Raw genomic sequence first — 15,538 nt, 5'->3', positions numbered from 1 at the left:
TAGCAAAGTACAACAGTTTAATATTTAGCAATAACCATTGTTCCACCAAGCTGTATACGGAGCATATAAGAAATGCAAAATTATAGAGCTTAAAATTACAATCAAAGAACTATATTTTATATATGTATGTCATGGTACACAAGCTCAAGAGGTTTCTCCCACTGATTTTCTTTAGGCCCTTGTCTTCCTCTCAATAAAGTTTGACAGTGACGAGATTGTAATTGTGTCGATAGAAGAATATTCATTTGAATTTATATTTGCTACAGATCAATGAATAGCAATGAGGTCTTGATCAGCTAATAACATCTCTACTATGAATCATAAGAATAGAAAGCCAAAGGACCAAAAAACTCTTTTCTTCGATCTACAATTCTGTTCATTCCACCTGAGGTATAACCAGTTCGTCCTTACACTGTTACAGTGAATAGGTAGAGCTTTAGTACAACAGACAGCCCCAGCTGCAATAGAAAGATGCCAGCCACTATGATGAACCACCTTTCACCGGCTGACTTAATGTGGGCTTTGAGGTTAAGAGCCACAAATGTAGCTGACATTAACCCAGCTACACCTGCTACAACCCATCTAAAGATTTCCAATGGCACAACAGAGAGACACTGCAACCAAACGGTAATAATAGTAGTCACTAATATTTACTGAATATGCCATGAATATTAAGCTACTAAACAAGGTGGTCATAATAAAACATTAAAAAATAGACAGACTCATCATTATAACATATTATAAAATTTAGACTCGACTTTCATGTGAACCTAATATCAAAACATGGGCTCTTCTGTATAGGAATTAGTCTCACTGAACTACTGACGACAGTGTTAATATGGAAAATGGGTGTAATTGGAAAATTTAGTTAAGAAAATCAGAGACTTACCAGAGCTGGAATAAAGACAAATAGGGAGTAGCCATAGAGACAAAACAGCTGAACAAGGCCAGATGGAGCTGAGAAGTATTTAAGGATTACGTACAATACAAGAGGTACAATAGTGACGTAACCATAGAACACTCCCGCAGACCAAGTTACCAAATTTATGTCATAATTCCATTCTTTTTTCTTCAGCTTGTGTGCTACATAGGTCACAAAAGTGCCAATAGAAGCTGCTACAAATATGAGGGTAGTGCATATCCAGAATGGTCCATACCTGCATGGCATTTGAAATTTAAAATGATACAACAGGTGCCTTTATCATATGACGGGGGATGGGTGCACACAAATAGGTGCAATGAAACTAACTCTTAAGTAACTTCTAATACTTAATGAGCACATCTAATACCTACAACAACATTCACCTAGTGAGTAAAAACACAACCCACTATCACCCTGGCATTAATACCAAAAGGCGTGAAAAGGATCAACAAAGAAAGTAAAATTTTACAACTTATATATATTAGCCTATTAGGGACACATGGATATGTACTAAGCTTAAATTAAATACGATAAACACATGAATAACAGAGAATGAAATATCTTAATCTCATAACTGAAGGAAAAAGATTGTCAACTAATGTAAAATAATTGTTAAACAAAAATCAATAACTTGGTGAAATTGCAAATAGAGTATTTTGTGCTATTTTCTAAAACAAATCATAACTGGAAATCTGAAACTAGAAGTTGTAACAGAAACAAAATATGGATCTTTAAATATGCTGATTATCATAAGTTCACAGAAAGGAGAAAATAGAAAGCCACCGTTGTCCTAATGTACCAGTTTAGAACTCTAAATCCACCAGTAAAAGTATGATAAATCAGGAAGGTAGCTAGTAAGCAAGTCAAGACAGCTATTATTAAATCAAGCAAGCTTTTGCTAAGAGTAATGCCAATCAAAGATGAAAAGCTATTGGTCAGAATTCGTGTAGAGATGACAGGAGATCATTGTGATGCTGAATATTCTATCTTTAAGCCACTATTGATTCTTGAAATGAGAGTGGTATGCCCGCAAAAAGCACTTCTGATCTACCCATGTCAATGAAATCCATCCCGTGAAACAAAGGATAGTTCATTCTTAGGGTGAATGTAGATAAGAATACTGCTACTGAATGGACCATAACTTCATGATTAATCTCAATGAATTATGGCTACAGAATTTATTACATAAACAAATATATTGAGAAACAAAATAAATGCACTGTTACCAAGCACAGACCATGAGAGTTGCACCACTAGCAAATGCCAAACAGAATTTTACAGTGTCATACATACATACATTCATACATATACATACATACATATATATATATATATGACACTGTGTATCGAAAAAGTGAAACACTTGATTTTCATTATTTCCTCAAATTTAAAATGATTTAAACAATTTATGAAGAAATTAAGCAGTGGATCCCAACTTAAATTTTTATTCAAGGATAACTCATTAGTGAAGTAACAGAAAATCTACTTACAAATCTGGATTGCTAGAAGTTTTTTCATTAAAAGTTCCCCTAAATGGAAAGAGTGAATCTTTAATTCTCTCCACAACATCCGTAGTGTCAACATCAAAGTATGGTTTGTAGGAAGCAACTGTGAATGTCCGAAACCAACCACTCTGCTGGGGTTCATCAGAACCAGCCACTGGTTTTGAAAATGTATCTGCACCAGTTAAAATTAATCAGTAGTCATTATTTGTTAACAAATGCAATATTGACAGTGTGCCAGGTGTATGAGAAGGTACATTCAACTGTTCCAACACCTTTTGCACAAAGTATTATTTACTTCACACCGAAACATAAGAGACATGCAAATTATGTATGGGATAAATCATGAGAGGAAGTAATGAGGTCACTGTCATCACAGCCCATAGTTCTAAGATTAGTTTTTTTCCCCTATTGGAAGTTCTTCTAAGATCAGTTGTATGGGTTTTTCATTTTTTCATTTTTTGCAATCACCGAGACCTGAACAACACATGCCCTTCAGACTTGTGGTGGCCAGAGAAAACTCGGGACATGGGTCCCCCCTTAAGCTTGCACATCAGGTAATTGCAACTCAGATGCAACAGCTAGGGATCAAACCTGTCTGGGTTTACAGCTTACTAGCTTAGGCTCTCACTTTTACCATTGAGGCATAATGGGCAGGTTGTATGGGTTATTCTGCACACCTACACCATTTAAGAATATTTCTGATAAATTAGTGGTCCTATAAACACTAAATCACAAATTACCATCAATGTTCTTTCAATCAGCCTGTTGACAGTTGACAACAATGTCATTACTACTAGCAGAGGTCTGTTATTGAAATACACATTGCCTATTTATCTGAATCACTTTGAGTCAGCCACTCCGCCTGCAGGTCCAATTTTGTGGAAAGTTCATGAAGTATGCCCCATGTGGAAATCAAATCAAATCTTACTACACTTGCTCTTACTGCAGCAGTACTGTTTCAAAAAAACCATAGTGAGGCACTCTTCATGGTGCCATGTGTCTGGCTAAGTGGGTGATTTTTCAGTGTTTATTCGTGCTCTAATTAGTAAGCAATGTGTGATCCAGATATATTATTTTAACTTTTGAGGTCAAGATTGATTGGATGTCGATAGGGTGCAGCTGAACCAGATACAAGCAATATAATGATTGTCTGTAAATTCTTCTATTGAATATTCATATGTCAATGGAAAATCTAGAAATGTTGCAATGACTGACTTCATTCAAATGTTATAGCTGGTACTTATTTTTACCACTGCCAGCCTAAAGAAACACAAAGAGAGGCACTTAAAGTGAAATGGTTTCTTCTCTAGGAGTAAGACCTATGAAACTACTGACATGATGCTGGCAGTCATTTCTCACTTTTGCACACCCTTCAATAATTCAATTTCATTACAATTTATTTATTTTTTGATAAGTAAATTCAATTTCATTACAATTTCAATAATCACAATCAGATGTGAATACTTTTATTTCTTCATAAGCAGTCTCACCTTATGGAAATTTTTTAATCATCAAAAAATCTTTTAAGCCCTAATGTTTAATTCCAAGAACCCTAGAATTTCTGCTGACATCCTGCATCTCAATGCCATATTTTGGTTTTACAACCCCCAACCTTCAGCTTATCCTGATATTTTTATCCTTTTGTCTATTGGTAAGTTATGCACGCACCTGAAATGATTATGGAACCCACAGCCTCACTCTTCCAATTCTTATAGGGGAGGAGAGTGTTTTGAGCTAGAGCTCATTTGAAATTTATTGTGCCTATTTCAACCCTTTGTTAGCTCATCTAAAGCATTTCAAGCATACGTACGAGAGTTTTCTTCCCATTACCACATAGATCCAGTTCACAAGAACCACATTAATAAACAAATAAAAAACACATCTAAATGCCTGTCCATTAGATACAAAATTTTGTGGAGGCCTGTTTTAATAAGTGAGGTTTAAATAAACTGTACCTAGAAAGTAATGCTTAAAAAGGTTGTACCCAATAAGCAAAATAAACTAATTTTAAGATTAAACAAACAAACACTAAAAAGCAGTTGCCTACTACAAAAGAACAAGAGCACCAAGTTCTACATGGTGAAACCCAACCATCTAAACCCCTTTTCCATGAAACAAAAACAATAAACAAAGGTGTCATGTCTCAGGTCTGACACTTTATGAACACTCCTGAGACACTCTTCAAATAAAATAATATAAAATTTTAGAAATGTACTAAACACAACAATCATCCTTAATCGTGGTTTGAAGTCTGAACAAGCCCTAGCATCAATTATACCACTTAAAAATGATGTCTTCATTTGTTAATGTCTAAATGATGAACATCATACCATTTAAATAAAAATGAATCAATAAATGTTTATTACACAAGCACCTGATGACCCTTGAACCCACAAGCTCACCCTTCACCTTACTCTTACAAAAAGAGGTGCCATTTTCCTAGTTTAGCTAGAACTCATTGACTAATACATAGCATGATATAATATGCATTTGTTTACTGATGTATCCCCACTTTTTCGTGTCCTCATTTTAAAGATGTTTTCTAGTTGCAGTGTCCATCTCCTGCCGTGTGTTTAGTGTCATTGTGTTTGTTTTGTGCATCTTAGCTTATTTATTTATTTATTTATTTATTCATTTATAGATAATTGCAACTCAAGCACTTGTACAGCAATGAAACCATGACCTCAAACTCAACCCCTTGCAAAGGAAAAACAAAAATGCCGGTCTATGTGTTTGTGAATTTTGACAATAGATCTATGCATTTTGTGAACTGATCTGTGCAATTTTTCAATCCCTTTGATTAGTTTTTTGCTGCGTGTTTCTAATGATTTGTTTAGTTATCAACTTATCATAATCATTCAGACTTGCTTTGGATGTGTTGGTTTCAAGGTATAATTTGATCATAGCAAGTTCTGAATTTGGATTCGATTACCCGATTTTCCAGGCATACCCAGCACCAATAAATGTTTTTTCAGCAGCTCATTTTCAGGGTCGCGACTAAACACACGAAAACTAGTCAATTTCCTTATATATATACACATTGGAGACCAAATGTGTAATGAAATTTCAAATAAAATCAGATGATATATACCGTCAGCATCTCGAGGAGGGAGAGAAGCCCCGGAGATCTTCCCTTGCGCTCCGGATGGAGGAAACGTTTGAAGTGTTGAATCTACAAATTTAATAAATTTCAATTCATTCAAAAACAAAAAACAAACTACAACAATAATAATAACATTAAAAATTAATTCAATCTTGCAACTTTATAAAACTAATCCAGTGAGTCCACCGAGCTAAAAGCCTAATACACAAAATAAATAAATAAATAAAACGTTTCATTTTTTACCTTCGAATTTGACGGTGACTTGGCCTGGATCTGGTACAGCCTGCAACAAAATAAGAAAAGAGAGAGAGAGAGAGAGATTGAGATCTAAATGCTACATATTAACATTTATAGAAAACTAAATTGGAGGTAAAAATGAAGGAATAAGAAATAGAGATTTAAAGAAATGAAATGAGTGAGTACTTACAGGAACAGATCCTGAGACCTTTTGGTTATCTAAGCTTGTGTAATTGCCCCCTGACATCATCTTTCTCTCTCTTTCTCTTTCTCTCTCTCTCTCTCTCTCTCTGCGTTTCTTCTTCTTCTTCTTCTTCCTCTTCTTTTTCTACTACTACCTTCACAAATCTCTCTCTCTCTCTCTCTCTCTCTCTCTCTAACGCGTGATTTTTGTTTTTCTGGTTTTTTTTATTTGATGGGAGAGAAGTCAGCGTCGAGTAAGAAAGCAAAGTGGGGCCGAGCTGTAACGCCCAGGAAATGATAGGCTGGTTGATCTGGCCCAATATCGCTTGCTTTTGGGCTTTAGCTTGAGGTTTTGGACTACATGGGTTTTTTTTTTTTTTTTTTAACTTACGGAGCACACGGATTGCACATCTCCTTATTGATTGGGGATGTCTTCAAACTTCAAAGTTAAAACCTTTTTTTTACAATTTCTTATTTTTGAGAATGGTCGAAACATAGGGCTTCCCATCAGAGTAGCTCTATTCCATGCTTTCTCGATAACATTTTCACAATTAGGGTCGGTGGCTCATTTTTCTTCAAACCTTTTTGGGATCCTCTTTCTTCTACTACTCTGCCCATGATCTCCTTGAAGAGTAAGAAAAATTGGATCATGATCCGAGTATGATGCTTGAAGGTGCCAAACCACGGCATGAGGAAACTTCTCTCTCCACTCGATAGATGCACAAGCTCGGTCCAATCTTTCTTGGGCAAAAGCTTCACCGGGGCGACCATTTCTCCAAGTAAATATATTCCCCCAATACCCAAGGTCTATCAATCCACAATGTAACAGTGTACTTCAAAATTCCTCCATAGCCCTAATTGATCTTGGAATCCTCCCTTGCTTCTTATCTAAGCTCAAGATCTCATTAAAATCTCCGACACAAACCCACAGTATTGAATCTCTAGAGTGTAGGTGTCTTAAATAACTCCAAAACATGGCTAATCCCCCAGCTCTATGTACACAAGGAACAGCAAGCATAGAATTATACCGTAAGTCTGATTGAATTTTCCTCTTTTTTTTTTTCCACCGTTTGTTTTGTCTCCATTAGAAACAAAACATTGGGAGCTTTTTCTCTCACCAAGTGAGAGAGTACAGTGTCTGCATGAAGGTTCCAAGTCTCCAACAGCTCCAACTTAAGATATTCATTGTGCTCGACGGGGCTAGATCTCAGCCTCTGCCATTGTGCATAGTTGATCATTGCTTTGAGCCTTGAGTCATTTACCTCCTTCCTATATGTCTTCCTTCCCACTGAAAGCCATGTTTCGCTTCTACCCCACAGCTACTTCATCGTGATTCGTATCTATTTTGCGGCCAGGTGCTTGTTTTTTCCCTTTTCTTTTTATTTTCTTCCACTTGCGTAGACTAGTCTGAGGCTGTTTATTATTCTCACATGAGGAGCTACGTGACTGTAAAGCACCTGATGTTGTGGCTAGGATTTCCTCAGAATGTGCCAAAACCTCCTCCCCACAAATATCCTCATACGTAATAGGCACACTAATAAAGTTATCTCCAATATTTTCTGGATAATACTCCATTCCTCTATCTGTGTGCATCCAAATATCCGGATTATCCTGATCTGTTGCAGTTTGAAAGTGAGTAGAAATCCCATTTTGGAACGGAGTAGAATCCTTAGGTTCCTCCGATCCCTCCAATCCCGTGAAATTAGCAACTTGATGATCCATGATCCTCGTGCCACTTGCAATGTTTGCGGGATTTCCATTCGAAGCCTCATCATGCTAAGCACGATTTGGTTGAGGTGGGTCCCTTGCCACCAAGTCACCCTGAAACTCACTGCTCCAGCATGGTGGACTGTTCGATTTTCTTCCCCAAGCTTCTCTTCCCCTTCGAGAACCAACCCTTAGCCATTCACCGTATGGTCTTTCCTCCATTACTACCGGACTAACAGAGCAAGCCCTCGCCTCATGTCCTAACATACCACAATTATAACACCACCCCAACAGCCTTTCATATTGAAAAGCTACCCACACCTCATCCCCCTCCGAACTACGAACTGGAGCTCCCTTCCGTATTGGTTTATCCAATGGCACCTCTACCCGTATACGGAGAAACCGGGCCTGTTCAGAAGCAATAGACTTGCAATTGACATCGAGGACTTTGCCAATTCCACTGCTTATACCCAGAACGAAATATGCGTAAATTCCACCGAAAATGCCATCATGCCTTTTTCCCAACGACGTAACAGCAGCAGTTGGTTGTCAAAACTCCATGGACCATTGTTTAGAACCCAAGTCAATTGACTTTCCATGGAGAATTTGAACTAGAAGAGACCATCCCCGATATCCGTAATCTTCAGGTCTTGCCCAAATGTCTGCACAGATCGTAAAAGGTTCTTGGCAGCCCAAGTGTTGATCAGTTTTGTCGTAAGGAAACGACCAAGTAGGCTTAGGAAACACTCTTCAAGTATTTTCTCTCTGTGGTTTGATCAAACACTGATGACCTCTCCTTCCTCCTTCGTTAAGTTAATGTGTTGTAGTCGTTCTATAAAGTCAGAGTCCATGGAACCCCAGTGAGCGGATAACACTGTTTGACGAAAGAAAACTATTCACCTCTAACCTTTAAACTTTTTGTTTTGGTGATCATGACTTCAATTGATTATGTTGGACATGGATCTCCCATATTATGAGAGAGAGAGAGAGAGAGAGAGAGAGATGAAGGTTATATTAGATGATACGGGACTCTGTGTCTTGAGATGGCAATGGGGAGGGTTGGATCATGGGTACCCCTTCCCCACCTTGTTTTTTCTTCAAAGCGAGGAAAAACAAGGCAAGTTGGGTTCGGAGTGGTTTGGAAATGTTTTATTAATCCAAATGAAATAACTATGGCATTGATGAGATAAAGATGAAATATGAAGAAAAATGATGACCGTAAGATTACTGAAAGAAAACTAGAGACAAAGGTTTTTTTAAAATAGCATCAGAATGTGTACAATATTACTAGGATAAGTATTAAAAAAATTACTTTATATGTAAATTAAGTTAAATATATAATATAATACATAACATAAGTATATATTACATTTGGGGAGGGGCGGGACGAGCAAAACATATCCCCCACCCCATAACCTTTTAATTGGTTTTGATAAAGTGAGTTTGCACTAATGTTGCACACAAACATAATTTGTTGAATACATGGTACACATTTAGATTAGGCTTCTTTTTTTCTTTCTTTTTTTAGCCCTAAAAGAGAAAGAAAAAAGGTACAATTATGCCTTCTTCTTTTTTAAAAATTGTATAAAAGTAAATAAGTTAATAAGCTAAAAATAATAATAATCCAAATGCATCTTCATTCGACAAGAGCCATAAATTACTTTTATTGGTGATCACACATCCGTGTGTGTGTGTATATGTATATATACTCTAGGACTACCATCCTTTGTGGGGAGAAGGAAAAAAGCCAGTTTCAACTTTATTAAGGAGAATGTTTGGAGGAAATTACAGAGGTGGGAGGAAAAATTGCTTTCACAGGCCGAGAGAGAGATATTGATCAGAGTAGTAGTGCAAGCAATACCCACTTACACCATGAGTTGCTTCAAACTTCCCCTCGGCCTTTGTAATGAATTGGAAAGCCTAATCAGAAAATTTTGGTGGGATCAGCGAGGAGACAGGCGCAAGATTCACTGGGTTAAATGGGAAACTCTTATTCAACCCAAGTCTGTAGGGGGTATGGGGTTTAAAGATTTGGCTCTTTTTAACGATGCCTTGTTAGCCAAACAAGCTTGGCAACTTCTTCACAATAAGGATTCACTTTTGCACAAAGTTTTCAAAAGTAAATTTTTCCCTACTTGTTCTTTTATGGAAGCCCCAGATAATTCAAGCGGCTCATATGCTTGGCGTAGTATTCTCAAGGGTAGGGAAGTGTTGTGGAGAGGGGCTCGATGGAGAGTGGGTACTAGAGAAACCATTAAGGTTTGGGATTATCCGTGGCTGCCTAGCTTAGAGCACTCACGAATATTATCCCCAGTCATAGATGGTTTGCATGATGCAACGGTGGATTGTCTCATTAGCCCCACATCTAGGAGCTGGGATAGGGATGTATTGTTTGGCGATTTTGCTCCTATGGAAGCTGATTTGATCCTTAAAATTCCACTCAGCCCAACCAAAGTTGAAGATAAGCTCATTTGGCCTCATGTATCTAACGGTGTCTATTTTGTGAAGTCCGGTTACAAGTTCCTCGTCAAAGACAAACCAGGCCCATTGCCGTATCATTCCTCCCAAGGTGTAGGCCCAAGTATCTGGAGTCGTATATGGAGGCTTTCAGTGCCAAACAAAGTCAAAAACTTTCTTTGGAAGGCTTGCAAGGAAGCTCTGCCAGTCAAGAAAAATCTGGTCCGCAGAAGAGTCCTCGAGGAAGACGTGTGCTGCCATTGCAAACGAGAAGTTGAAGATGGTTACCATGCTTTGTGGGACTGCTCTAAGCTTTCAGCAATTTGGAAAACTGACGTTATGTGGCTGTTTTGCAGGTCTAAGAAGTTTTCAAATTTTTTTGAGCTTGCAAGATTCGTGCTGGAGAATGACAGAAAACCAGAGCTGTTTGCGTCAATCACATGGACGATCTGGTTTCGCAGGAACCAACTTTGAACCAGCAACAAGCCATTCCCGTTAGCCCAGATTATACCGTCAGCTGAGCAGATGCTTCAGGAATTTAACGAAGTGCATCCAGCTGCTCCGGTGCAGAGTTCTTCTCCTCAACAGTCTCGGCCAAGGTGGGAACCACCTCCTCCGTCGCTCCTTAAGATTAATTTTGATGGTGCAGTCTTCAGAGAAACAGAGGAGGTTGGGTTAGGAGTGGTTGTCCGGGATTCACATGGTCAGGTGCTTGCATCCTTGGCAGAGAAGATCACGCTCCCCTCATCCTCAGACGAAGTTGAAGCTCTCGCAACTATTCGAGCTATTACCCTTGCTATGGACCTCAACCTACCCTCTTTTATTGTCGAGGGAGACTCGGAGGTGGTTATTTCAGCCTTAAGAAGTAAAGAGGAATCTCTATCTTCTTTTGGTCATCTAATTTCTTCTATTAAGCACTATTTAGTTTCTTGTAATTGCATTTCTTTCTTTCACATTCGTAGGTCAGGAAACTCAGTTGCTCATTTTTTAGCAAAACACGCAAAAACTATTGATGGTGTTTCTGTGTGGATGGAGGATGTTCCACCACAAGGTACTGATGTACTTTTAGCCGATTTTGGCTGATTTTAGTTTTATAAAATTTGAAGCCGGATTCTCAAAAAAAAAAAAAAAACTATACAACTTAAACAAATCATTTGACTTTGAGAACTAAGATTCTCCTCAAGTCAAGCTCCAATATGAGATTTGATTTCTCTCTCTCTCTCTCTCTCTCTCTCTCTCTCTCTCTCTCTCTCTCTCTCTCTCTCTCTCTCTCTCTCTCTCTCTCTCTCTCTCCTTTGGATCTAATGCAATGGTTTGGATACGATGTGGTAGTTTAGGTTTTGGATTTGATGTAGTATTTTAGGCTTGAAGTGGTTTTGGATCTAATATGAGATTCAAATATCTTCAAATTTGATATCCTTTCTCTTTTTCTTTTTTTTTTTCTCTCTCTCTCTCTCTTATAGGAGGGGACCAGTGGTAATCAACCACTATGCTAACAAAAATTGCATCTAAAAGCTGATCCAATGATGGCAACAATAATTAGTGTTTCTAGGATTCCAACACGTCAATGTGGCTCAAAAAGCCCTCCCAAAACCAGCTACAATGGCCTAAACATCCTTATCTATATCTATAATGTGTGTGTTTGGATAGAACTTATTTTGCTGAAACTGAAAACTGAAAACTGAAAACACTGTTGTAAAATAATTTTTAAATGTGTGAATAGTGCTGTGGGACCCATTTTTAATGAAAAAATTGATAAAAAATGAAATTTGTGGGTCCGTGAACAGTGCACATGTGCATTGTTCACTGCAGAAAGTCAACATTTGCGGTTACTGTTCAATGAACAGTAACCGCAATACTCCAAAAACGCGTGAAAACCAAAAAAAAAAAAAAAAAAAAAAAAAAAAAAAAGAACAAAAACGCAGAGTATAAAACGTAGCCGTGAATAAATTGGATCCAAACATGCTCAATATATATTATATATAAAATTGCAAACGTTTGACTTTTAGTTGATTTCATAATATTTTGTCACCTAAGTTTTCGAAACCTCATAATTTTACATGCCATTATTATTAAATATATTTTGAATTGAGATTCAAATACTCCATTAGAATATTGTCACATCACCATTTTTTTTATACAAATGCAGTCATGATAAGTGCCTATTAAAATTACCTTAAAATTGCCTTTTTCATATATAGACTTTAGGATTTTGTGGCCAAAGATTGATTGATTTAGGGGTAAAATACTAATGTGGTTCCTAAACTTTACCAAAAATTTGGTTCAATTCAATTCTCTAAGTTTTAAAAATGTTAAATCCAGTCTAAATTTCAAAGGTGTTCAATTTAGCTCTTTATTAGACCTCCGTTTATCTTTGTCCTTAGGCCCCCAAAATGATGTCATTTTAGTCATATTTTAATATTTAATTATTAAATTATTTATTTCTATTTTTTTTAAAACCATAAATTAAAAACGACATCACGTTACCCACTGAGCCTAGCCTAGGCTCTCTCATTTGTCGTTCCCAGACTCCCAGTTCTCACTTCACCGATCCCGTCCCTCCACCCCTACACCCACCATCCCATCTTTGCCTTGACGCCTCTAAAAACCATTTAGGAACGGACAATATGACAGTTGATGGAGTAAAAAAAATTCAGCCTTGAAATAATCATTTACTCAAAAACATTAACATACCATGAATCTTTTCCATCACTTTTACAACCTATGAAACCCATCAAATACGTATCAACACTCACATCCAAAAAATAAAAAGCCTCAGCCACAGATAATAAGGACAACAGCATCCATCTTCCCTGCCATCATGTCACAAATACCATGTATCTACAATTCCCAATTTGCACCTCGTAATACAATAGGATTTATAAGAAATCTCAGACAACCATTTAGGAAAATTTCAATAGGCAAGCTAAAAATACATAGTGCATCCTACAACGTTGTGTCCTCATGAGTCATGGACTCAATTCACTGTCACCTTGTCTATTAGTTATTAGGGTTCTGTTTCTCCCAAAAAAAAAAAAAAAGTTATTAGGGTTCTTGAGGTACTAGTCGAGAGAGGACTAATAGCTCTCTCTCTCTCTTTCTCAAAGTTGACTTGCGGGTTAATTAATTCACGACGTCATTTTTAATTTTTGGTTTTTTAAAAAAATAATAATAATTTAGAAAAACTATTAAGATAATAAATTTAATAATTAAGGTCTAATAGAGGACTAAATTAAACACTTTTGAAACTTAGAGGATTAAATTGAAAAGTTAAAGGATTGAAATAAATTCTGATAAAACTTAGAAATAAATTTTTTCATTTTAGCCTATTTTTTTAATTGTTGTGTTTATATTGGTGTACTCTAGACCATTTATCATAGATTTTGAATGAGTTAAATTTTGATTAGCAGGTGATTTCAATTTTGTTATTCCATTTTCGCAGGTGCAAGTACAAGCTCCCAAATAATGATTACATATTATTTAATATGTTTTTATTGAGACTTATTATATGATATTATATATATATATATATATATATATATATTGTAGGGCGTAAATGATTTATGGGCCAAGCCGAGGAGGATTATGGCCCAAGTTCAACAAAATAGCTTTTGGGAACCGCTGAGGGTAGTTCAATCCTCGGCAGACCCAAAGTTTCCCCTCGTAAAGAAGGGTAAAAATGGTATAAAACTGAAACTCGGAAAAAAAGATCTAAAATATCCGGGGAAAGCTGCTGTTATTATCATTTAATGTTCTGAACCCGACAGGGCCGCATTCTTTGGCTTCTACAACCACCCCCAACGACTTTGGGGGATAGACTGATAGGACAAGTATCAGCCTTGGAAAGATTGACCCTACACGTGGATGAAGGATAAATGGATACAGGCGAGTATAAAAGAAAAACTAAGTAACCTTGGGAAGAGGCTGGGAAAAATGGCCAAGAAACGAGAGCCTCCCAGCCCACCTCCATGAGAAGTACTCTAAGGGTGACGATCATTTAACCTTGTATGAACCCCCTGAAAAACCCACCGCCTATCGATCAAGGCCTAGCCTTTCAAACCCACGCTCTACAAATGATATTGTTAGGGCCGTTTTACGTGCGAACCCGACACTGTTACGGTCCGCCACGAATCGTGACCCTACAATTGGCGCCGTCTATGGGAAAGGCTTGCGTGTTGGCGCAGGCGGTAGGTTGAAACACTTCCTCTGTTATTTCTAACCGTTGGTTATAGAGTTCAAGTATAAAATCTCACTAGGGGCTACGTTTCTTGACGAGGGGCTTAGCTGAAGAGCTGACTCCCCTAAAAGCTAAAGCTCCTCGTACAGAACAAGCTAGGCGCTTGGTAACGTTAACCGTATAGATAAACTTAAGGGGCTTGGCTGAAGAGCTAGCTCCCCTAGAGCTAAAGGCGAGCCAAGGCCCCATACAAAGAGAAAACTAGGTTTTGGACAGAACCAAGGCATTGCATGGTCCTGGACTCAAGCCTCTGGGGAAACCAACTACCTGGATGTGGAAAACTAGGTTTTGGACAGAACCAAGGCATTGCATGGTCCTCGGACTCAAGCCTGTGGGAAAACCAACTACCTGGATGTGGAAAACTAGGTTTTGGACAGAACCAAGGCATTGCATAGTCCTCGGACTCAAGCCTGTGGGAAAACCAACTACCTGGATGCGGAAAACTAGGTTTTGGACAGAACCAAGGCATTGCATAGTCCTCGGACTCAAGCCTGTGGGAAAACCAACTACCTGGATGTGGAAAACTAGGTTTTGGACAGAACCAAGGCATTGCATAGTCCTCGGACTCAAGCCTGTGGGAAAACCAACTACCTGGATGTGGAAAACTAGGTTTTGGACAGAACCAAGGCATTGCATAGTCCTCAGACTCAAGCCTATGGGAAAACCAACTACCTGGATGTGGAACCAACTATGGCACGTAAACCTCAAAATCCATCCAAGGAGGACTCCTAGTTCACAAATGGGTTAATACCTTGAATGCATAGATTCCACAATCTGCCCTCGGGTCCCTAGTGTCAAAGGGGTTGATCCGGTACGACGCAATTCATTACCCAAAAACACAATCAAAGTCCCTCGCTACTTAGCTACCCTTTCAGACGAATTATTTAGAGATTATCGTTCTCGGACATTGGCCTAGCATGCATCGCGTAGTACTCAGCGCTTATCTCGGTTAGTTCCAAGAATTTAATTTATTGAAAGTTATCATTGTTATACTTGATAATATTTGTGAGTTTGAATTAGTAGGAACCTGTATTAAAGCATTTTTTCTGCTCGGAATATCCTTAAGAGCAAGCTTGCATTTAATATTCATGCATAAAGTAGTTGTTACGGAGAAGAAAGATATGTATAGAGAAATGGACTCATGTTCTATTAAGACAAAGGAACAGTACAGTGTACAATGAAAAGCT

General features: G+C 37.8%; 1 protein-coding gene across 1 annotated transcript; it reads right to left on the bottom strand.

Moving 5' to 3' along the window:
- LOC115981777 (protein YIPF1 homolog) lies at positions 1 to 6,104 on the bottom strand. The gene is made up of 6 exons (XM_031104129.1): positions 5,958 to 6,104; positions 5,774 to 5,813; positions 5,519 to 5,599; positions 2,413 to 2,599; positions 890 to 1,157; positions 1 to 614 (listed from the first exon to the last, which is right to left on the bottom strand). Exons 1-6 carry the CDS (start codon positions 6,015 to 6,017, stop codon positions 408 to 410), a joined length of 843 nt encoding a protein of 280 aa, XP_030959989.1. The 5' UTR covers positions 6,018 to 6,104; the 3' UTR covers positions 1 to 407.
- Positions 6,105 to 15,538: the final 9,434 nt, after the last annotated feature.

The sequence above is a fragment of the Quercus lobata genome, chromosome 3, assembly GCF_001633185.2.
Source record: "Quercus lobata isolate SW786 chromosome 3, ValleyOak3.0 Primary Assembly, whole genome shotgun sequence".
Classification (NCBI taxonomy): Eukaryota; Viridiplantae; Streptophyta; class Magnoliopsida; order Fagales; family Fagaceae; genus Quercus; species Quercus lobata.
This window is presented reverse-complemented; position numbering and strand designations above follow the sequence as displayed.

What these genes read in the sequence shown, in the direction of transcription:
- LOC115981777 (XM_031104129.1), bottom strand. Translation starts at nt 6,017, where the DNA reads ATGATGTCAGGGGGCAATTACACAAGCTTAGATAACCAAAAGGTCTCA. An exon ending in CCCTCCTCGAGATGCTGACG is followed by an intron (nt 2,600 to 5,518) that starts GTATATATCATC and finishes TAACTGGTGCAG; the next exon opens with ATACATTTTCAAAACCAGTG. An exon ending in ACTTCTAGCAATCCAGATTT is followed by an intron (nt 1,158 to 2,412) that starts GTAAGTAGATTT and finishes AATGCCATGCAG; the next exon opens with GTATGGACCATTCTGGATAT.